A 25,264-nucleotide genomic window follows, 5' to 3' on the forward strand; every position below is an offset into this window, starting at 1 on the left:
TGTAAGGAAGTTGTTCCATGAATTCTCCATCAGTAGCATTGGCATGTACGACTGTATGTCACATTGCTGACAGCAGTGTCTGTGAGTAGGTGACCTGTGTTGGCTGGTTTGGGTATTGATGAAGTCTGTTGTATTGCAGCTTCATTGTTGTTTGTGCCTAAAATGACTAGATTGAAGGTAATCTGCCTGTAAGCTTCAGTTACGCATCTGTTGCCCAGAGGAATCCATTAAACAGCTACAAAATCTAAGTCTGCTGTGGTTGACCATTTCTTGAATAGTGCAAGGGCAATACCTACATCTGCAGGTGGTCACCCAGGTGCTATCATGATCCAGTAAGAGTACAGATGGCTGGCAACCATTTGCTTGACAACTTTTTGACTAGTGGGGGGGGCTGGCCTAAAACTAGTGAGTGAGTTGCTGGACACATACTGGTTAAAGAAGTTGTTTAACAGTATCCTACAGTTTGCTGCTCTGTGTCCCTGAGCAATGTACTCACCTTAGGTTTTGGGTTTTCTACCTTTACCAACTTTTTTTCAAACTTAGTTGCTATGCTTTACTTCTTTCCAACCTGATTCATCAGCACAGATGCCCACCTTGCTGTTTGAACTTCCCTGCCTTCCTTCCCTCAGAATTGGTATGCCTCTGAGTTACTTGTCTCCTGACCTTGGCTCATCCAGTTCCCAACACCTGTCTCTGATCTGCTAACAGATAACCTAGTGTAAACCAACTTATTGGGGACAATCAGTTCATGTCTTAGTGCAAGATCAAAGGTCCTGCCTGGCAGCAAACAGCTTCCCCTGCCAAACTGCAGGTATTTGGTGGAGCTTTATGTACCTTGCCACATACATATTTTCTTGCTTTTATTATAAAATTACACATCCACAGCATGATTGATATAGTCTGCACAGAACAAGTGATGACTCAGATTTAGTGGGGAAAAAAAATTACACGGTTAACCATTTTCAGGAGCTGCTCTATCTTGTAATCTTCTTTCCTGCAGTTGTCTACATATGTCCAGGCTGAAAACCACAGACACAAAAGTTTGAAAAATGTTCAAAAAAAAGGAGGTTCCTGGTGTGCTTTTGACACAGTGTGTTTCAGTGACCACTAAGGTTCCAAACTTCTTTCACTCTCACATTATCTTCCCAAGAGTATCCTGTCTACCAATTCTTCGTGTTTTGAAGTCTGCTTTTTCTCACAGTTATTCTCCTGATTTCACTTTTTCCTAATCTCTGAATAGTGATTTCTACTGCTTCCTGTTTTCTTTCAAGCCAAATACCTTTCCAGTTTTAATAGGAAGTCAAAACCAGTACTAAAGTAGCTCTGCACTCTGCTGTCCCTCCCTGTCCTGTTAACTCTGTCTACTCTCTGAAATAAGAAGCTGTCTTTAGAATGTTGCAATAAATTGTGTTCTTTTCTGTTGCTTTTCCAAAATATATTACCTTGTAATAAAAAATCCCTAGTAATCACACAACTTGCCTACCTGGATGCATTTAGGTTTTGCTTAGAAACACACTCACCCCTTCGACCTGGCAGAGAATTGTAGGAAAATTCTAAGAGATCTTTCCCATCACAGCACCTTTGTTGCTAACTTCATTTTTATACCATAGTTTCTTGAATATTTCTCTCTTGCACATTTTTCTGAATCATATTTGTTCTTGTAAAATGCAGCAACTGTCTTCCTTCCCTTTCCTTTGACAATGCCTCCTAAACAAGCTGTGCCCTCCACGTCAGTATCCCAGTCCTGCCATATGTTGTACCAGGACTGTGCAATAATAGTTACATAAAAATTTTGTGTGTGAAATCCTCAAGTTCTCCCCGTGGCTTCTGCATGCTCAAGTGTTTGACACATTCTCCTTTAATCCTCCTCATCCTGGTTTCTTTTATGACACTGTTGCACTCTGTCTTTCTCTCTTCCCCATCAGATTCCATTCCTTTTACAAACATCCAGAAGCAAATTTTAAGTTGTTCTTGAAGATGTTTGCTAGAAATGGTTCGTGAAAATAGAAGCCATAATTTTTGACACAGTAAAAGAGTTGTTACAAATATTTTTAAAATGGCTTCTATTGAAAATACTTACATAGACAAAAATGACCATGCCTGCTTTGTTAAATTATGAGATCTTTTCTTTAACATGGACCAGGTCTTTGCTACTTATATTCTACCACAGCAAGATGTAGCTCTGAGCTGAAACGGAAGGAACCCTGTCAACCTGTTGCATTTCCAAGTCTTTATTAGATGCTCTGGTCTTCTCATTTAAATATAAAGAAACATCAAGTATTACCATAATTCTTAATTCTCTGTCAAAGCTGGGCTCTCTCTTTGCTGGCAGTTATAGCTGAACAGGGATCAGTTTTATTCCCAGAAAATCTGTGTCATGAGGGTGACCAACCACATAAAAACAGCTTTCTGTTGCTCATAACTCTGGAATGCTGACTGTTAACAATAAATGGAGCTAACAGGGCAGAAGCAAATGATAAGAACAGATTAAAACCATGGGCTTTATGGCAGTGTCCTGCATCCCCGCTGTGCCATCCAACATAATTTTATCTCTGGATCAGGTGCTTTGGTCGAACTAAATATTTTTATTTTTATCTGTTTGCAGCTCAGACATCCTGTGACTTTTTGTGAACCACACCCTGGAATTCATTCTTTCCATCTATTCTTTTTTCCCTCTTCTTTTTTCATGTGGTAACTATTGGTTTTCCTCTATGTAGCCAAAAGTAACATTTTATTGCTTTTTGTCATGGAAACACTCTAACTTGTTTTTGTTCCAGTCGTTGTGAAAGCATCTGATTAATTGAACTGGCATAAAGGAGGAAAGAAAATAATACACTCCTAACTGTAAAAAGCATGCCTTTGACTGTGCTTTTTATTATGAAACTGTGCAGAAGGCCATTGTCGAACAGTTAACAATGTAAAGGAGACCCACAAACCTCAGATTTCCATCAGTATTTCTTCCCCATCCTTAATTCTCTTCCAACAGGCCAACTATAAGTGTTCAACTTGGGCCAAGTTCATTTCTGAGGTAATACTACAGAAATCACTAGGGTTTATGTCAGAGCTCGGTTTGATCCCCTTCCCTATGGTGTGCAGATGGCCCCAGGGAGCACCAGGGATGATGTGAGAGTCTGGTCCATGATGCTTATTACATGCATATTAGAAACTCCTGCTGTTTCCTCTGCCACACAGCTTCTCTGAGCTGGTTTAGATGATTAAGAGCATGTGTTCCTGCTAGATCTCATGCTGTGGCTCTGACTCAGGGAGTATACCACAAACACATTTTAAAATTCACATTTTGAACAGACTTCTGACAAACGCGGCTGTCATTGGGCCTCACAAGCAGCCAAGCAGTAAGATTTTGCCGAAGACACTGAGCTTCCAGCGGACGAACATGCTTCTTCCCCAGACTGTGACTGCTTCATTACAGATTCTTAATCTGAGCTGTGATTTCATCCATTCTGACTCCTCTCGAATGCCTTGAGACGATCGATTGAACAGAGGAACCATTATCTATTCAAGTCATGCAGCCTCCCTGCAGAATGCAAAAAAGTGCTGTCTCAGTCAAAATTGAAATGTTTAAGCTATTAAGCCTGTGTAATCAGCCACTAAAACAAAATACAGTCTTCTGAACATCTATCAGACTATGATGTTCATAAAAAAATTAATTCCTTGTTTCTTCTGGGGATGCAAGCTTCAGCTTCTGAGGTCTCACATTATCCTGGAGTCACTGAATATTTCTTCCAGTTAAAAAAAAAAAAAGCTCTTTCCCTTATACCTCTAACTGCAGAGTAGTGTCAGGCATCATAAGCACACGATCAATCAAATTATGTAGCAATGCACTACACTTAGCCCTGGAGGTGGTGGGACTAGCTCAGCTATTTGTAAGACTTGCTCATATTTAGCTTGGACAGAACCCAAACTTCTTCTGAAGTTAAAAAGTATCCGGCAGAGCTTATTAAAATACTGAGTTTCCCCTCATCTAGAAGGGATCAGAGGCAAAAGGGCCATATAGAAGGTTGGTTCTTACAGTACTACCACTTTCTGAGAAGGATTAATGGATTGCTTTTTTTGACATTTTTGATGTTCACCAGACTAATAAAATATTGGAGCAGACTTGAGATGCTACTGGTGGGAAAATCCTGACAGGATTTGATGCCTTATCTTCCTATTCCCTGGTTTTGTTGTTAGAACTTGCCATTCTCTAGTTTAGCTTTAGGATTTATATATATGCTGATACAATGAGAATCTATCTATTGCTAGTTCAGTTGCTGAAAGACAATAATAGCACACTCTTTATTTGGTGTACCTCTTTAACAGTTTTCACATTTAAGGTTGCTGTCAAGCTGACTTTTTCAGCTGCTATCCTACCAGAGACATACCAATGGAAGGCAGGAGACCCTTAATATCAGGTGGCATTTCATTAGCATGCAAGAAGCCCTCAGCACAGGAAAGACATGGACCTGTTGGAGCAGGTCCAGAGGAGGGCCACAAAAATGATCAGACTGATGGAACACCTCTCCTATGAAGAAAGGCTGAGAGAGTTGGAGTTTCTCAGCCTGGAGTAGAGAAGGCTCTGGGGAGATCTTATTGCAGCCTGTCAATACTTAGAGGGGGCTTATAAGAAAGCGGGGGTCAAACTTTTTAGTAGGGCCTGTTGCGATAGGACAAGGGGTAGTGATTTTAAACTAAAAGAGGGTGGATTTAGACTAGATGTAAGGATGAAATTTTTTATGATGAGGGTGGTGAAACACTGGAACAGGTTGCCCAGAGAGGTGGTAGATGCCCTATCCCTGGAAATGTTCAAGGTCAGGCTGGATGGGGCTCTGAGTAACCTGATCTACTTGAAGATGTGCCTGCTCATTGCAGGGGGGATTGGACTAGATGATTTTTAAAGGTCGTTTCCAACCCAAACTATTCTATGATTCTAAGAAGCCAAGAAAATTCAATCAAAATCACATGTCTGGTTTTGAAAATTGCACTGAGCGTGTGTGCTTTCTTCAGCTTTGAGAAAGAAGACTAAGGAAGGTGAGCCAGTTCCACCAGTTATAAATGGGCTCAAAATAAAATCCAACATCCCTTTTGGAAAACAAGAAACAAAATTAACAAGGCTTCAGCACTGCCATCTAATTCACTTGAATTGGTTTAAAAATGCATTATAAAGTACACAATACTGATGATTATGTTTAAGAGAGTGCTGGTTTTCTGGTTTATAACTGCCTGAGGCACACTCTTCTAAGTAGGAAATAATTACTCTTAAAAGTGAAAACCTGTCTTCTGTGGGAAATATGTATGATATACATCCTTTTTTTCTGAAGAATATTATTAAAATGTAGTTTACTTGACCAAAATCCCATCGTTTGGATGTTGATTCTGCCACTGTAGTAAATGAAATTACAATGTTTTTTGTTTTATCAGAAAGAGTGATGAAATCTAGCTCCAATTTAATAATCAGTCTTAACTGTGCCTTTAACATGAAGGGTGCAAAATATCAGCGCAAGTTCCTGCAAAGAGTTACAGTTTGTTTGCACAAGCACACAAAAAAATCTGGTTTTATATCCCCACAGAAACAAGGTGCTAACCCTGGAGGGATGGAGGAAGAAGAATGTGGCAAAGTCCCCAAAGCAGAAAATTCTTATTTAATGCAAGGCTGTTTTGAAATAATCTAGAATTTCATACTTGCACCAGGTGGCTCAGATACCAAGTAAACCTGCAGAGAAAATAACTTTATTAGCTATTTTGCATTTCAAAATGTGGAATCACTTTCAATACTTACAGATATTTTTTTCTCCTAGCTAAAAGGTCCTCATGTATTCTGTGTGGTAGATGGTCTCTTTGAAAAACTTTGATGGTGTTTCTTCCATTTCTAGGTCTATGGTGGCCCTGATTTCCTCTCTCCTAGACTAGCCCAGCTGTGTGTTTCAAGATCAGCACAGAACCCACTGCGAGTCTCTACAACTGGCAATTCAGCCATTGTCCGTTTCAAGACAGATGCAGCAGTGACAGGGAAAGGTTTTAATGCCTCCTGGCAAGAAAATCCGGGTGGTGAGTATACTGATTAATACCAGGAGAAATTCAGGAAGTCTGAGAACTGTGGATCAGTCATGCAAGCATTTATAGTAGTCAAACAGCATAGGACTGAAAACTGAAGGAGAATTTGGGTGTTGCTGGATTTGGTAACACCAAGAGAGGCTGAAAAACACACAGTTAAAAATTGTCTAGCTAGCTGAAATCTAGGCCTACTTATGTATTTTGTAACAGTCTACCTTGGTGGGGTTTCTTCTCTACATAATTAATCAAGACATCCCCGTAATCAGAAAAGAACTTTTGCATGCTAGCAGTTCTCCCCACCCATTCACCCACACAGTGACATTTATTAGCTGAATGATACTTTTGGTTCTAAACTGTAAAGTGAAAAATATCTGAGAATGTGGCTTAACTTGGAGAACTCGGTGGAATCCAAAAATATTTGGAGTGATTAGTAAATACTTGAACTCTATAAGGTTCATCCATCCCCCATGTGACTATTCGTTCAAAGCCTTACTGGTAATGAGTAAAAGAAGAGACATGCTTAAAAGACCCAACTACATGTCTCTACATGGGAGTTCTTATGAAAAGGCCAATTATTGGAAAATAATTGCAATCAAAAGTGAGGAGAGGCAGATTTTAATTCTTGCAGTTTTGCTTGATTAAGCACACTGATTCATTAGTTTGTCAAGGTTTATACTCCTCCATTCTCACAAGTTTTATGAGAAAGGCACAAGATTTTTTTTTAATAAAGAAAGTCTACAATAGTCCTTTGAATTAATCCCCTTCCAAGATCTGGCAGCTTATTTTTTCTGCTTAGGCCCCCTGAAGCTTTCTCATCCCTTTACAGTATCTTGCCTGTTGTACTCCAACCCCTCTCTAGCCTCTAAAATACCCGCTCACCAGAACACAATAACAGTATAGTTTTTATCCTTCCAGCAGGCTTCCTCCATCTACAGCAGTCCCGATGTCTTTCACCCTCCTCTGTCCCTTGACGACATATAAAAGTCCATTTGTTTGTGTTAGTCCTATTGAAAGCTCCAGCACTTCCCATGCAGGATCCATCATTCTTCATAAGCACTGGAACTGTTCTGGTCAGAAATACCTGAGGGTGGAGTGGAGTCCTCAGGAAGCCCTCAACTGCAAGAGTAGAGAAGTAGAAACTTGAGGCTTGCAATTGTTTTACTTCTCATGGGGAAAGTGGAGCTCCTAGCTGTCTTGATGCTTTCAGAAATGTTTTTCTCACCCCTATGCTCAGCTAGGCCTAGTCATTGCTTTTTCAGTGTGGTAGGTCTGTGGCATTCATATGAATGGTATTTTTGATTGCTTTTACAATATCTAGGACAGAGGAATACCAGCACTGATGCTTCAGCCTTTATGACATCTACTACCAGCCTAGGGCTAGAAAGAAACATTACTCACAAGCATTGTTCTTGCATATTCACCAATAGTGATAATGTTATACTTTCCTGATTTTTTTCCCTTGATTTTTGTTGCGGACAGGACATTTCAACAGTTGGAGCACTCATATTACAAAAGTTTAATGTAGAAAATATAAAGATGGAGGTGTTCTTCCTTTAGTTTAAAAATAGAGGTGGAATCTTGCTAAGCATAACAGAGCTTGTGATTAAAACTGATGATGTCTTTTTCAGGCTGTGGTGGTGTTTTCCAAGCTACCAGTGGGGAAATCCATTCTCCAAATTACCCTCAACCTTATAATAACAACACAGATTGTTCTTGGGTTATCCAAGTTGACTACAGCCACAGAGTCCTATTGAACTTCACAGATTTTGACATTGAAAATCACCATTCATGTAACTACGACAATGTTGCAGTAAGTAACAACAGAAATTTCAAAAGTTTCCTTAATGACTCTGGTGAAATGCTTGCAAAAGAGAAAGCTTACTGTGCAACCTAGGCTGCAGTTGATTTCAGACTGGTAGCTGCACAGTCATATTTATTCACTGATGAGCTAAGCCTTAAATTTACAGCTAAATAGTTATGATCTAATTCCCTTTGCTTGTGAAGCAGGCTTCACAAATGCATTTCTGCATTCTTCCAGGTTCCCACTTATATCTGGAAGAATCTTTTCTTGAAAGCAGTGCATGCTGCATCCTGGTACCACGTTTTTCCTTTTGGTGGTGTGAGTTGTAGTTAGTACGGCAAGAATAACCTCATACGTAGATGGCTCTTGTTATGACACCCTTTCCTATTTACAGTGTAGTTAACCACAGCTTGCTCCAAGCCATAGGATGGACTGCCCACATATATAATAGATTGCCCACACTCTGTTACAAACTCAGGAGAGAGGGAGGTCTACATCCAGAGGGAATTGTGGCTGGCTGGTTTTCTTTATGTATGCACTGTATATTCAGGTGCTCCTCAGCTGTCTAATTTCTTCGTTATAGCCGCTGCTCTCTTAAAAGCTTCACACCAACAAAAGCTGTTGGTTTGTGAGCTTTTGTTGATGTCACAGAAATTCAAGTTGCTGCTCAATCAGTGCATGACAACGAAGAACTCTCCATGTCTCCACTTGGCCTTTTGGGAGCAGGGACATGAAATCCTGACCTTTGATGTCAGCTTGCACTTCACTCAGTACAAAGGCATGTGTGATCAGTACCAGCTGGATAAAGCACAGTGGCTGTAGCCCAAAATCCAGCTTTCCTCTCCTTGATAAACTGTCATTCACAGAGAACTCAATTTGGCAGGAACTGAGACGCTTTTGAAAACAGCATCAGTTTTAACAGCATTGCCTCGTAAAGCTTTTTTGTACTGAACCAGAAAAAAAGGAAATGTGTCCCCATTTTGCTGAGCAGAACTGAAGATTTCGTTTGGCTACAAAGCATCTTTGTACAATGGCTATTCATTTTTTTCTGGTTCTGAAGCATAGGGAAATATGATTATATCTTTTTATTTAAATTGATTAACTACATCAGGGGGATCATTGAAAGGGAAAATCTATTGGAAAAATTTCCAGGTCTTCTGTGGTATCACACAGGAGTAGAAAATCAGGTTGCCTGACGGAAACACAGGCCATCTGAAACAGCAGTACTGGTAAAAATGCCAAAAAAATCACAAAATAAGGGCTAAATTCTGAAAAGACCTGACATACAAGTTTCTCTTTTAAACCTGATGCCAATGGATTTATGTACCTATCTAAACACTTTGTAGGGTACTCAGCTCCATGAGCTCCTTGCAGTTACAGGCACAACAACAGGCTCCTTGCGGATGCAGGCACTGGGTTTTTAATCACTGAAAGGCATCACTCCTTCAGCTGGCAGAGGAGATGGCTGTGGCAGAGCTCTTTGCATGAGCGGAGTTTGCAGACCATTGCAGTGCAGTGACACCCCTTTTCCGCTATTGCCATACAAGTGTCTGTTGTTTGCTTCTGCTTTTTGGTTTTTTAGGAGGTAGTGGAGGAGGAAGTTGCCCATCAGCCCCAGCTGTGCAAACACAACTGAAGCAGCAATGTGAGCAGGGAGGGAGATTTAAATTTAATGCAGGCATCAATCACTGCCCACCAAGTGGAAGGTGGTTTGAAAATGGATGAGGGAGAATGCTGATTTGAAGCCAAGAGATAATGAAGGGCTCTGAGACTCTGGTGTATGAGGCAGAGAAGAGTTCTTCAGTGCTAATGCAGGGGGACCAGCAGGGCAAGAAAGGAGCGTATGAGGTTTCTTTCTCTACCTGGTATGGCAATAAGCAAAAAATCACTTGTTACCAACACCTGTATGTGATTTGTGTTCATCTGGTTCCAAGGCTTGCTATATGCCTCACACGGTAAGAGGAGAACAGAGTGAGTGGACAGAAACTGCCTGGAAATACATAAGTAGATGTATGACTGTGAATGGTTTAAGAATTCCATTCCAAAAGCTGCATAAATGGAAAATAACGGCAGCTAAGGAAGCTGGTGGGTTGTTTTTCTCTCTGTAATATAGGAACAACTACTGTGTATGACTAACACAGTGGTTCCACCCTTTTCTATTTCTTAAATTTTTACTTATCTTTACGGTTTTTATTTGCTCTGTGAGTTCTCTTGGGGCTCCCCTCCACCCTTGAGTGTACCAATGGCCTTTTCCTTCATCCTTCCCCTTCTAGACCCAGTCATTTTTCCCCGTGTTGTGACTTGAGGGTTTTTTTTTTAATATCTCTACCATAAATTCCTTTCTATGGGGAACACATGAAAATGTATTTTTTTTTCCTGTAATGTTTTCCATTGCACATTTGTTATGTGAGCAAAATGGAGAGAGGGAAAATACTCGTCTGCTGCTTCTTGGCTATGCTGCAACTCCAAAACAGCCCAGCACGTTTTTTGGTTCTGCTCAATGATTTCACATGTGAATCTAAGCACAGATCTAGGTTCAGCCAAATGAATTCTAAGCCCGTAACGGTAACCCACGGTGTAACTGCTCTGAGCTCCCTCTAGAGTCAATGGATGGAGTGCACAGAGAGCAGTCCAGGGCACCAAAAAGCACATTCTTCACACACTTAGCTGCCTAAAATTAGTTGATTCCTCAGTTTCTGTGGCTCAGTTCTGTACCTTATCTGTTCTCAAAACAGATGAACATCTCTTCATCTGCTAAATGAGGATGTGTAGCTTTTACTTTCTCTGATCTCAAATATAACTTGGTTATATTCTGCAGAATGCATAAGACCTTTGAGAAGACTTCTTGCTGTCACTGTCGCCATACATAAGGAATACATTTTTAATTTCTTGTGTACCAGCTCATTTCTATCTGGAGAGTGTATCTTACAAGAAATAAATTTGTTTCTTTGAAGGAAAATAGAGGGAAAGAAATAGTGAATGTACTAATTCCTGGGTTTTTTGCCCACATGTTTAACCAGTATTGTATCTGATGCTACACCAGGAGTGCAGGTCAGCAAGTTTCAGGTATTTGGAGACTTGAGGAGAATATGGCTCGGAAGGCAGTGCTTGTAGCACAAGGCACTGAAAAGGGGAGGGAGAAATAGTTTGTTCTTTTCAGTGGCTTTGATTAAGTAAATGATATTTTTCTTTCCTGTTGCATTATAACAAGTATTACACAGGAATGCAGAAATGTAAGCCTCTGGGAGCTAGAGAGGAGGTATGACTTCATTTATTCCAGGTGCTGGCAGAGAGGATCTTCCAAGAGAGGACAGCTAGAAATATGTGGAGTCTTTATGGCTCAGAAGACAAAAATTATCTTCTTTTTGTTATGTGCTTTTGCAAAATGCAGGACACATTTGAACAAGAAGTCAATGAGTCACTCAGTTATCTTCATTGTGGAAAGGGAAGAGAAGAGCATATTGCTGCTATGCACAGTGCTAATGAAAACTTGGCCTTTAAGTAAGCAGATGCTTCATTTTCCTTTACTCATGCAGCCACAGAAATGCATTTCTCAGATGTTTTCAAAATTCCTTTGAGAAGCTGCAGAGAGACACAACTCTTTCCTGAACTAGTGTGTGAATTCTGTGGTTTCTCATCTAGATTCACGACTGAAATCCTCCCTATAAAATAGTTTAAGCTAATAAATAACAGGTGAGCAAAAATGATGTAGCCATAAAATATCCATGCGTTACTGTTCCTGCTTAACTTGTAGCTGCCGCAACTCCTAGGAGTGGCTGCTGTATCTCACTAATACTTACGCTGAACTGTTGCTTGAATCAGGTTTTTAGCAAGTGAAAAGGCTAGGAATAATTTCTGGGTTTCTGAAAGAGGAGACAGTACTATTTTTAAGCAAGCTGCCCAGAAACAGCAAATATACTCGATTTAGAAAACATTCCTCTGACTTCATGCTCTTCTCCCAGTATTACCACAGAAAGAATTCTTTATTCCAGAAAGCTCTTGGAATGAAATGCCTACTTAGTCTCTTATGTTACTCATCCTTAATATCTTCCCGAGTGAGAAAGCTCGACTACTAGAGTCTCACACCAGTCCATGTGTCAATAGTTGTATTCTCAGCTGTGCAGAGTGGCAGAGATCCATCAAAACCAGCAGTTTACGTGAACTGTAGTCAGGCCCTCTCTCTATGCTCTGTCAATGCAATGCTTATTCTCAGTTCTAGCATTCAGACAAAATCCTCTCACTACTGTCAAAGGAAAGACAGTACCTTAATTCCTAAGGGTTATTTTGTTAGTCATATTACTTTTTTTCACATTCCATGGTTTGTGGTTTTTAACTCCAGGCAGTCTGATTTATATACAGAATATATGTGCAGAGGAAGAATGAACACTGCACAGTATATATTAAATGGCTGATTGTGGCAGGATGCCAAGAGAGAAGAAAAGGTTGAATGGATGGATATTTTGGGTCTCTTTATGAGTTACTCATTTTTACAGACATTGCAGTGCACTTAATACTCTGTCACAAGGTCCCACACAGCTAACTAGTGTTACAGGCCCAAAGGCGAATGTTTAATTCATTAATACAGTATTGGCTATGTAGGGTATGTCAGTGGATTAAGCAGGAGTTCTGTCCCTTGTTTCTCAGCTCCGAGGTTTATTTGAGGCAGGTCACCTTTGTCTCAGCTACTGTTTTTATATATATTTTTTCACTAATGTGCTCAAAGGCCTTTGAATACTGGAGGCAGAAACATTGCATTGTGTCATACAGTCCAGTTAGAAATTTTTAATTCATTGGTGCTGCATTGCACAGGCTTGCTGGAATTGGAGGCATTTTGAAGTAAAAGAAGATAATCCCAATAAGAAGTACATTTCTTCTAACCCAATGGCATTATTTTTCTCAAAGCGGGCTTTTATATAGCTTTTCATATCCTAGCACCTGAATATCTTCCAGTCCTCCTGTCCATATTTTTATGAACATTTTTCTCCATTTTGCTATAGGAAGCTGAGTCACAGGTTATATTAAATGATGTGCCTATGGTAATGCAGGATGTTAATGCTGAAACAGGAACTGAATTCAACTCTTGTTGCTGCCCAGTAGCCCAAAGGTTCTTTCTCTGTGTGTCATGCAACTGTGCTGATGGCTCCAGTGCTCATCGCTTCTGAAACCAGGCGCAAGGGCTCTGAGACTGGCCCATGGCTCCAAACACAGCTGCACCAAATCACATCTGCTGGAGTGCTAGGAAAGGTTACTGGGAGACTCTGAGACTGTGGCCATTTTTCCTTCTCTGTGGTTTCTCTTGGTATAATTTTGATGTTGCTTAAGCTAGAAACTCATTGGTTTTAACTTCACTATCCTTCTCTTCCTGATTGTGAAACAGAGAGGAAGGATACAAAATTATCAGCTGTAAGGGGAAAAAAAGAGAGGGAAGTCATTTGTGGTAAAATTAAAAGTGAAGTTTTGTAAACCCATCTTTACTTTCTTCCCCTTTTTTTTTTTTTTTTTACTTTTCTTTACCTTCTGCTTAAATAACACTTCATGTATATGTGTGTAATTCAGCACCCTATAGCTATTTGAAAGCATAGATATATGGACTCTGATCCTTGATGCTGGGTACATGTATCTAAAAACCATAATCCTAGTGTCTTCTCTTTTTATACACTGTCATAGCTCCCACTGGTGCACTAGTTGCCCGTTAGGGCCAATTTAGAAGTCTTTACTGAGGCAAGATGTAGGGTTTAACTGAATAAAAGCTAGATGGGAACTTGTGTTAGGCATTAACAGAAAACTATAAATGTATGGGGATATCTGGATTGTTAAAGGAGAGTTGCTTCCATACCAGATACACACAGGGGAAGATGGTTACTTGATGCATTTTTGTGATAAAGGCTACAGTAACTTCGGCCTGAAATACATGCATTTTTTGGAAATGGCTGCAGAATTAAGATAGGCAATGCATAGTTTGTTTGCACTGCCCATAACAGAGCTGTATCAGGATCAAAATGTATGAAACATGAGAAAGGGAATGAAATAAAAGTCTTCTCAATACTCCTATTGAAACCAAATACTTCATTTGATGTTTTCCTAACAGGTATTTGATGGTCCTAGCAATGAAACACCACTTCTTAGAAAACTCTGTGGAACACAGCATCCTCCTCCTATCACATCCTCCAAGAATCTGATGTACATCCGACTGCGCTCTGATACAACCATCCAGCACAGGGGCTTCAGTGCTCACTTTACTGAAGGTAATTTCATCATTTACATTAATGCATTTATCTAATCACCAGGTTGTTTTTATTAGACACAATCTTTTAGCACAGATGATAATGGGAAGTGTTGTTTCTATACATGTAGCATACCAGTGTGTATCTTTAACAGGACTGAATTTTTCCAAATTACAGACTAAAGAATTTAAAATCTAAGGATCATCTTAGATTCTTTGATTGAGGGGAAAATGTACTTTTTGTGGCAAGGCATCTAGCACATATCAGCTGCCTCTTATTCCTCCTCCCTAGAGGGTTAGCTACCTATAACTAACTGTCCTGAGAAAAATGTGCAACTGGCAGTTTCCACAAACCTAGTGACAAAATAACATTTTATATGTCTATCCATGCGCATGAATCTGAAAAGCTATAAAAGAATTCTGTGTGGTGCTGTTGATGAAGTCCATGGATTCAGGCCTGCAAACCCTGCCAAACATCAACTGTCCAATTTGTGGGGGACTAATTGGTTTTTTACATGGTTTCCTTTTTAATGAAAAATGACACCAACGGGGCAGAATTTTTCATGAAATTACATACTATTTGGCGATTGGTGATTTTCTTTCATTTTTTTGACAATAACTTTGGAAACTTTTTTCCCCCAAGATACAGCTATTTGGTTTTGCAGAGAAAATCGCTTTCTCTCATTTTCTTCTTAGGGTTCTTTTCACTATAAATTAGTACTTTTCCCAGAAATTTTTTTTTTTCTTAGAAAATATTGGGAAAAATTATAAAGAAAAGGAGGAATTTGCATCAGCAAAAATCTCAGGAACCCCATTTGTGGAGGTACTAGTTAGATACCTAATTAGGCATTTCTGACTAACAGTTAGGAGAGCCTTCTCTGTTAAACATTCTCAGAGCACATTTACTGGATTAAGCCCCGCACAAAACATGCCTGGCGAGCAAGTGCTCCCTACCTAGGATGCAATGCAATATAACTCTCTCTGAGAAAGCCCTGTAAATCCCATCTCCTGCTGGATGTTTCAAGCAGCACAGCATGATAAATGAATCTCAGTCTTCGGTACTCCCCACCCTGCTCTTTAAAGCAGCTGTGTGTTAAACTCAAATCTGGGGGTTTTATGATGAGTCAGTATGCTTAGAAATGAGGCATGGCAGCACTCAGCACTGTTAGCCAAAGTTATGCAGTCAGCCAAGCTCTTGCACATGTGCAACTTTTCACGCAATTGCAGTTTTTTTGACGCAGCTCACAAGAGGATCATGCCAATGCAATGTGTTGCCATCCTTGGGCATTGGGAGGTTCTGGAGAGTTTCTTATGATTTTTTCCTTCCTAGTCGCCAACACAGGCAAATGATCAGAGAAATGGTTGTATGATTGCACTACCCTGAAACCAAGTTATTTTGGCCCTAAGATTGCTCTTCTGGGCTGTGAGGAGCTGGTAAAGATGAAGTCTGTTCCCAACTCACTCTGGCTTCTCTCAGATGGTCAGCCTGGTGTAGCATGGCCTGTGGATCCAGGTCAAGAAAGTACACCTGGTGCTTGGACCTAGTCCTTAAGTCTCTTTTTCTGATAAATTACTGTTGTGAATTTTATCCTCATTTCACATTGATGTAGCATGTTACATTTTATGGATTCATTTTCACTACGGAATCTGTAGATATGTGTTTTGTATATATAAATATCTATGTGTGTATGTGTATGTGTTTCATTCTAAAGCATGCGGAAGTTTCATGGAGTCAGATTCAGTTGGGGCAGCAATTTCCTCTCCTCTGTATCCTGCCAAATATCCAAACAATCAGAACTGCAGCTGGATTATTCAGGCTCAGGAACCATGTAAGTAAAAACATCTTTTATAGTTAGCTGGGATGACTAACATCCTCATCTTCTTTTCTGTAATAACAATACAAAATTCCTCCCTTATTTCTCTAGGAAGTTCTGCATCCTGGTAGTTGGAGAGTGTGGCTCTCCTAATCTGTCCTAAGTCAGATTTCACTGTAAAAGATTTAGTGCATAGTGAGGAAAACAGTTTACAACTTTGTCATCTTAGCTGATTTACTGTGACCCAAGCATTGCAATTATAAATGAGGTGTTGAATACTATGTGAAGTTGGATTTGTCCGTGAGAAAACCTAAGGGCTTATATATAATTAAAGCACTTGTATTTAGTCGACCTTATTTTGGTCTGTATTTTTCAAGCTAGGGTTGTGTTAGATCAAATCTATGCCATTAACATAACAAAAAAAGAAAGTGTAATTAAACAGTGAGAAAAGGTACAGAGGAATTTCAATTTCAAATACAAATTAAAAAAATATGAATAAAGTGGTCTTGTGTGCATAGATACACTCTCAGATGTTCCTGTCTAATTTTAGAAAGATTTATGATTGATCATAAAACAGCAAATATTTTCCGTCAGATACCAGTATTACCTTTAATACCCAGTATTACCTTTACATTGTATAAGATTCCTAAAAAATATCTACAGTTGGGTAATAGTATCCTGGTAGCATAATTTAAAATAAATGTTTATTTTTAATAGCAACTACTGAACTTCTGTTGTTCATCTGATATTTAGCCATTGTTGTTAAAATCATAGAATGATCCAACCACATTTGTAAGTTTATTTCACTAAGTTATAAAATGAAAATCAATTTGCCAAAGAAAACACCAAAACAACAATCAGGACATAAGCAATACTTTTTTTTTAGCATTGGTTCTTATACAAATACATGAAAAGGACATCATCAAAGCTGTTCCTCACCTACACAACATTTATTTTTAAAGACAATCTTTTCCTGGATCCAGGTTCAAAACTCTATAACTCTTGTCTCCTGAATTACATCCGTATGAGAGACCAGAAAAATGCTGTATAAGAAGTAGCCTATGTATGTAATGACTTCCTCCACTTACCACCAGGACCACCACATACCACACGTTACAGGCACGCGTGGCTTCATTATGCCAGTCACGCAGCATTACAGGGCATAGCCATATACAATAGATTTAGCCAATGGCAAACTGCAGCAGAGTTCCTGCTCTGCTCTGCTTTTACTGAGAAGGCCAATGAGTCTACTGTTCTTGCCACCCACTGTGTTTTCCCTTTCTGCTTTGTGTCCTGAGGACCTGCATTGATAGCGGTAATTGATTGACCGGACAGAACACAAAAGAGTGCCGAACACGCAGACTAGGCAGCTGAATGCCAGTCAGTGGCACCCTGCTGAATGCAGTGCCTGGGTCCATGTCTGTCATTTCAGCTTATTCTAGCTAATTAATTGTATCCCAGTGAGAAGAAAAATATTTGTGTCAAATTCAGGCTTGGTCAATGTGGGAGAAAACTTAGTTATCATCTAAATCGTGAGACTCTTTCTGACCCACTCAAACTGCATAGGAGGTCTAAGGCCAGGAGTAACTACTGTCACAGACTGGTGTTGAGGACAGCCTGTTTTCTTCCAGTTGTGACTTCACCTTTGTTCATATCAGACAAGCAAGAGCAACATGAGAGTCAAAAATACCCTGAGTCAGAAATCCTCTTTTTCAGGACGTAGCCTGCAGTCCAATGGTGTGGAAAATCCAATCCAATACAAATATAGCTGAGGGTAGTTAATGATCCTTTAACCAGTCCAACTGATGTATATGGAACGTTACAGAACGATGAAAGAACCAGTTCTTTCTAAGCCTGGAGCAGGGCAGCATCAATTCACATTTTGTCTGGATCTATGGTATAGATCACAAAGGGACAGAAGGTCACGGATGTGTAGAGATCAAGTTTTGTTTCTGAATATTTGTAGATTTTCCATGTTGTATTTGCTGACATGTTCAGTATATAATGAAGCTGTTCGCAAACTAGGAAATTTAGAGTCCTGTGTATGTGTTAAATCCTATGTTTCTAACATTGATCATACTAGAAAGTACTGAAATATGAAGAGATTTACCAGGACCTTTGCAGTAAGGATTAATGCACTTCCACCGATGTCACTCTATGTATCAGGGAATAAACTACTTTAGATGTTATGCTTTATGCAGACTGATTGACTTTAGCGGAGAAAAGATGGTACATTTGTTCACATGTAATTATTCCTCTGTGAAGTGCCAAACTTCTTTAAGTTTTTACTCTTTGCTGTTGCCAGTCAACCACGTCACACTCTCATTCACTGACTTTGATATTGAAAACAATAGACAAAACTGTACAACGGATTTTGTGGAGATTTTGGATGGGAATAACTACGAGGCTCCTCTTCAAGGTATTGTACCTTTCCCTTGTTTATTTCATATATAGAACTACACCCAAGGTAAGCAGGAGAATGTTTTCTGTGAGTTTCCTCCTGCTTCATGGATTTTCTCTGATAAAGGAAGCCCCTTGGCCACTCTGGCCAGAGGAGAGCGGGTATGGAGGATAAGTCTTCAGTGTGAATGGCACAGTCCTCACAGACTCTGACTGTATTCCTACTAACCTGCAGTTTGGAGTTGACTCCAGCTGCCTTTTCCTTCCTCCTCAGCTGAACAATATTGGGAACCAAGCAATTCAGTTTAAACTGAATTCCCAGTTAACTGTACAAAACCATAATGTAACCCACACTCATAAGCACAGTCCACACTAAATATAGGTGAAGAAAGCTGCAGATTTCTGGAAGCAGAAAATGGATTTTCCTCAAGCCCTGGAAAGCCTGATTTTCTGCTTGTTCCTGAATTTTCTACAGCTTTCTCCCAACATGTCTGTCCAGAGCCATGACCTTCAAGTGGCAGGAGCAGCCTGGAGCAGCAAAATTCAGTGCTTATCATGCCAGGAAGCCATGAGAGAGCCCTAGCCACAGGGTGGTCCTGACTCCCCTCACATCCCCAGGGTTGCCTCAAATTCCTTTCTGGGAAATTCAGAATATCTGTGCCTGATTATGCTCTCCCTTGCTCTACTTTTGTATACGCTCCTTTGTCAGGAGTGGGGCTGCACTCAAGTTAAATGGTTTGTAACTAAGAGCAGAATTAATTTTTTAGTTTCCTACCCTTGGCTTTCACTTGTCAAGAGGACCAGGACACTAACTGCTATCTTTCTTTCTGCTGTCAGATGCCTTTATGCTAGATCATGATTCATATTCCTAATCCCCATGTTACAATCCATTACAGAAGAACTAGTCTGTTATTTGTCACTTGTTTTTTTCATCAGAAACCAATTGAGTGAAATGGAAACTACTGTCAGATATATTTGATGAGATTTTTTTTTTTCAATTAGGCTGTAATTTCTGGATAGAGTGAACACAAAGGAGCTCAATGACAGAATAGCCAGTGACTAGGGTATCTGGAGTGCAGGAGGTCCTTCCTCTGTTAAAAAAAATTGCCACCAGAGTTAAGTTCTGTGCTAGTGAAACAGAGTATTTAATTTTTATGTAGATTGATTGACAACTGCAACTGTAAGCAACAAATATGACTCCTGGTTGCTGTCAGGCATTAACCCCAAATGTTAAATGAGCGATAGTAATTACATGCTGAACACTCCTTTTTTTCTCTCTGGCTTCTTCTTTTTCAGGCCGCTACTGTGGGACTACTATACCACATCCTATCACTTCTTTTGGTAATGCCTTGGTGGTGAACTTCATCTCCAACAACAACATTACCGCCAAGGGCTTCCACGCCACCTATGCTGCATCATCATCATGTAAGTCCATACGACAGGTGTTGCTACCTTATGTCTCTGACTTTTAAGAAAAAGAACACAACCTGTATCTCTGTCTCTCTGACATTCCCTCTTTTAAAATGCCCTATTGCCCTTCCTCTTTTTGTCCAAGGTCTCAGCAAGTATATCAACGAGCTAAAGAACAAGGAGACAAGGAGAAATGCTTTCTTGATTAGCAAATGCTCTGGCTCTGTCAAGGTATTTTTTTTTATGTCATCTTTCTCAAGCCTCTGCTGTCTCCTTCTTGTTGCAGCCTGCGGGGGTACTTTCCACATGGACAGAGGAGCTTTCAACAGCCCTGGCTATCCTGAGCCATATCCGCTCAACACGGAGTGTGTCTGGACAATTCTCAGCTCCCCTGGCAACCGGCTCCAGCTGTCCTTCATGTAAGTGCATTGCCAGGGGTTATTATTCAGCCCTTTAACAGAACCAAAGGAAGGATGCTCTGTGTTTATTAGGAAATGTAATTACCAGATAATAAAGCTGAAACATATTTTTGAGTAACTTGGAAAGAGAACACAGCAGTGGTTAGTGGCAGCTTGCAGTGTTCTCCTTAGTCATTGCTTATATTGAAGCATATACAGCATTATATAAATAGGTGGTTTATTGTTTGAGCAACATGGGATGCTGAAGAAGCCTGTTCTCACTCACTTATACACAAGAAGAGGAAATCTAGCATTGCTCTGCCTTTTCTTTACAAAGGAAATTCCTACTATTTCCCTACTACCAGATTCATTGTAGTATTTATCATATAGCTGAGTAATATAAAGGGCCCAGATACTCCACAGATTGTAGGGCTAAAATTGATATTAAACTCTTCAAAATTTCTCCACCAATTATAGCAGTGGAGGTACAACAGGGGCCAGGAGAGTATCTGAAGGAGTTTTGTTTTCCCTTCAGCAAAGTAACTTTCCTTTGAAGACTTTGAACAGGAAAGTCATGCGTGATCCACAGAGGAATGTAGAGTCCATTACAAGGGTTGTTCTTTACCCATGATGTGGATTTCTGAGCCTCTCCATTTCCTGGCATCAAACAGTGGCTGCTGCCAGGAAAGAGAGCACTGACCCTTTGCAAAACTTATCAAGAATCAGCAGGAGAAGAAAAGTAATTCTGAAACCTGCATTTACACTTAATCAGAACAAAAGGAAAACTTGCCCAGTAACATGCTGACTGCATAAGGTGGAATTTGTTAGGCACGTACTGATTCACTAACTCAGTAAAAAGGACATTCTCTTTCTCCTTTACTCACTGAAGCAGAGAAAAAGTACTACAGCCTGAAAACATTTTCCAAAATATTTGCTACAAAATAATGAATAACAACTTTTCAGAATAAAAACAGAAATCTAGTGTGAAGCAGAAACTATCAGTGGAAAATACATTCAGTTATATAAAGTGACACTGAGTAGATGTAAAAACTTTTTTTCTTCAGTTACACATATCTGAAAGGCAAGATGAAAATACTGGAAAGCATGGAGTAATTGTGTTAGAAAGCAGTATTTATTTAATTTAATTTAATATTATGGGTTTATAAAGTTTTGCTGGCATGAGGTATTCATTTTCTTCAGCTCAGTCTGAACAGAAATGCCTGTCTTACAATTTGAGGGTTAGCTTTAAATTAATCTGAAGTATATCCAGATGAGTGGTTGGAACCATTTCACAGCATGTGTACACTGAACACATATGGCTATATTCAGGACTGAAGGGGAGGAGTTGTTACCAAAAACTCAGAAAGCATAAATATTTGGGGCATTGGTTATAAGAGGCACTCTCTGGAATTTTTACTATATATTCATAGCCTGCTTCTGAAAAGTATGTTGGACTGAATCAAAGCACTTCACTTAGAATAACATAATGATCTTTAGAATACATTTAGCATTCAGCTTGGTGCAATAATTTAGAATTTATAATTTGATCACTAAATCCCATTCCTTTTCTAAGGTAAAAATTGGTTTAGAAGAATTCCTTGTAATCCTTGTTATAATTTTGCATACCCAGCTACGTGAGACTCGGAGAGGCCAGAGAAGCGGTAATATTTTTTAATTCTGGAGAAACTGCTAAGGGATTTCTGAGCTCTGAGGTGTTAACTACAAATGAATCTAGGCCTCTAGAAATTATTATCTCACCAGAGAGTGTACTGAAATAATACACATATGAAGGGGCTGCAAACTGATTTGTAAGGCTAAAAGTATTCTCTCTACTCAAAAGATGTGCACCCAGTAAATAGTCTGACCTGGGCTTATATTAAAAATCTGTTTTATATATCAGGGGCTTTCTGTGTTTCATGGTTGTTGTTGGAGAACCAACAAATATTACAAGGGTTTGAGAACTCTTTAAAAATTGTAAGTTTGCAAAATGAAGCTCTGTCGTAAAATAAGGGGGCAGAAACGAGAGAGCCCTGTATTGGTAGCACTGCCAGGTGATGAGCAATGACTTCTGGGTTCTGGAGGGATTTATTGCTGCCCTCTTCTTAACTGTTACAGTAGGATACCAGCTACAGGGGGATTTGTGGCCTGGCAGGGCAAACTCTGAAGTATGTGTCAGTCATATGCCTGCTAATACTCTTCTCCTGCTATTGAAACAGAGCGTTTCAGGTGGAAGATAGTAGTGGCTGCACCAAAGATTACCTGGAGATTCGTGAAGGGAACGATACAGGCGTACTGACAGGACGATTCTGTGGGAACTCCTTGCCTTCAAATTATATGTCGACTGTTGGACATGTCCTGTGGATCAAATTTGTCTCAGACAACTCAGGCACTGATGTTGGCTTCAGGGCCACATTCTCTCACTGTAAGTAAATGATATTTAATTGAAAACTGTTGTTCTTTCATAACACTTCCAAAATGATTCAAAGAAGTTTGGCCCTGTAAAGTCTCTTAGAAAATGCTTGTTGATTCACAGCAAGGCTGTGAATTCACTTAAAAAATATTTTGTAAAATATCTGCTGAATATAAAGCGATGCTTTAAAGCATGTCAGAACAGAACTTGTGTATATGTAGCATAATCAGAAGAATTAGACATTAAATTCTATCTTCTTAAATTATCATAACAGACAATATTTTTTCAAATTGATCATATTATCCTTCCAGAAGCAAAAAACTTCATGGATTAGAGAAAATTAAATGTTTTTTATTTCATTGACTGTTTTCTAACAGTTTATGACCTGGTTTTCAGATTCTTCCTTCAGCAGTATTGGGCTGTGAAAATACAAATAAAAGAGCTATATACTAAAAACTTTTATGGCAACCCAAGCTCGCCAGTAGCCTGTCAGAGTTAAAAATATCTGACCATAGGTCTTTGCTACCTGAGAGTGAGCAATGGTACTTAATGTTTATATGGCCATTTATGAGGCAATTGACAAATGAAGAAAAAAACATTTCTTTCCCAGCTTTCCATTTTGCTCTTCAAGTACGACAGTGTCCATCTTCCGGTTTGGATCTAGATGCCATCAGCAGGGAGCAGAATTAGAAGAAAAGAAAATTATGCCAGTTTATAGATTCAAAATTGCAAGGGAACATTGCAAACATCAGTCCAACTTGCTGCATGAACAGGCTGCTGAAACTACACATCCACAGCCATTCTGATTTTGCAAGCTAAACTCCTAATAATTTTCCTTACTTTGAAACTTTTACTACTCATTTTCAAAAGGAATTATTAATAGGTCAGAGCTCAATCAAATCAGAATCATTTTCACCAAAACACACAAAGGCATTTAAAAAAAATAATTTTATTATTTAATGCTTCTTGAGAAGAAATGAAGTAGGCAGAGTCAGGGGGGAATCTAGTTGTGCCATCTTCCCACCTCTCCTACATGTAGAGCCTCATGGCTCGAATGGGTAATTTCCTTCAGATAAGGGCACACTGCACCCCTCACAACAAGCAAATAATTAGATGTGCATCCCAGGACTGTCTGAGACACAAGTCTATGCCTCACAGCACTGTCTAGTCCTAAGTAAATTAAGTCAGATAGGCTGAAATGAAAGCTATATTCCAGACTGGGCCCCAATGCTTCTTTTAATCTGTGTGAATTAGAGGCATTAGTTGTCTCTTTCTTGTTTTTCAGTGTATGGAAATGACATTGTGGGAAACAGAGGACAAATAGCTTCACCACAGTGGCCCAGAAGTTACCCTCACAATTCCAATTACCAGTGGCGGATAAGCGTTAATGCTTCAGAAGTCATCCACGGCCGTATCCTGCAGATGGATATCGAGAATCATTACAGATGTCATTATGACAAGCTAAAGGTGATTTCATTGTGAGAAGTAATTTTATTTCCATTAACTTTGATAAAAATGATGAATAGAGAAACCTACAAGAGGAATGGGAAGAATTTCCGAGGATCTGGTGTGGCTTATTGTTTTCACTATGCCATCTTTTCAGTAATTATTAGCTATAGGAAGGGTTACATACTCTTTGGCTCCCTAACTGATATTTCCAAACTGTAAGTTTGAAACTTATTCAAATAAGTCCACAATGGTACAATCCTGAATTTTCAAATCCAAGAATTTCAGGTCAAATACCAGATGGAACTTTGCTCTGTGCTGGTTTAGTTGAGGACAAGAGTGACACTAACTTCTCAGTGCCTCTAAAAATAAGGCTGTTTTAAAATCCTAACAGGAACAATCCTTTACTTGCACCTTCGTTGCTCTCTGGATCAATAATTTGTTGTTGGCAGTAGGAAGGTACCTCTTTCTTCCTGTTGGATTGTTTTTCTATACCCTCCTGTAATACAGTCTAGCCTTTTTACCAGGCTAAAAAATACAGCACACATGGTTCTAAGCAAAATGGAATAATGGAATCACAGAATCACAGAATGATAGGGGTTGGAAGGGACCTCTGGAGATCATCTAGTACAACCCTCCCTTGCCAGGGCAGGTTCACCTAGAGCAGGTTGAACAGGAATGCGTCCAGGCGACTTTTGAATATCTCCAGAGAAGGAGACTCCACAACCTCTCTGGGCAGCTTGTTCCAGTGCTCTGCCACCCTCAGAGTAAACAAGTTCCTTCTCATGTTTAGATGGAACTTTCTATGACCAAGTTTGTGCCCGTTACCTCTTGTCCTGTCACTGGGCACCACTGAAAAAAGACTGGCCCCATCCTCCTGGCACCCACCCCTTAAGTATTTATAAGCATTCATAAGATCCCCCCTCAGTCTTCTCTTCTCCAGACTAAAAAGACCCAAATCCCTTAGCCTTTCCTCATAAGAAAGGTGTTCCAGTCCCCTAATCATCTTTGTAGCCCTTTGCTGTACCCTCTCCAGCAGCTCCCGGTCCTTCTTGAACCGGGGAGCCCAGAACTGGACACAGTACTCCAGCTGTGGCCTCACCAGGGCAGAGTAGAGGGGCAGGATAACCTCCCTCGACCTGCTAGCCACACTCTTCTTGATGCACCCCAGGATGCCATTGGCCTTCTTGGCCACACGGGCACATTGCTGGCTCGTGGTCATCCTGTTGTCCACCAGGACTCCCAGGGCCCTTTCCACAGAGCTGCTTTCCAGCAGGTCAGCCCCTAACCTGTACTGATGCATGGGGTTAT

General features: G+C 39.9%; 1 protein-coding gene across 1 annotated transcript in view; it reads left to right on the plus strand.

Annotated features, from left to right (window-relative positions):
* CUBN (cubilin) overlaps positions 1–25,264 on the plus strand; it is a 149,338-nt gene that overhangs the window by 70,928 nt on the left and 53,146 nt on the right. Inside the window, exons 30-38 of the mRNA XM_059818798.1 lie at positions 5,871–6,045; positions 7,680–7,861; positions 13,941–14,097; positions 15,788–15,904; positions 18,195–18,308; positions 19,586–19,714; positions 19,986–20,118; positions 22,314–22,519; positions 23,793–23,974. Coding sequence (XP_059674781.1) covers positions 5,871–6,045; positions 7,680–7,861; positions 13,941–14,097; positions 15,788–15,904; positions 18,195–18,308; positions 19,586–19,714; positions 19,986–20,118; positions 22,314–22,519; positions 23,793–23,974 — 1,395 coding nt within the window. The remainder of the gene's footprint in view (positions 1–5,870; positions 6,046–7,679; positions 7,862–13,940; positions 14,098–15,787; positions 15,905–18,194; positions 18,309–19,585; positions 19,715–19,985; positions 20,119–22,313; positions 22,520–23,792; positions 23,975–25,264) is intronic.

The sequence above is a fragment of the Gavia stellata genome, chromosome 6 (genome assembly GCF_030936135.1).
Source record: "Gavia stellata isolate bGavSte3 chromosome 6, bGavSte3.hap2, whole genome shotgun sequence".
In the NCBI taxonomy this organism is placed as follows: Eukaryota; Metazoa; Chordata; class Aves; order Gaviiformes; family Gaviidae; genus Gavia; species Gavia stellata.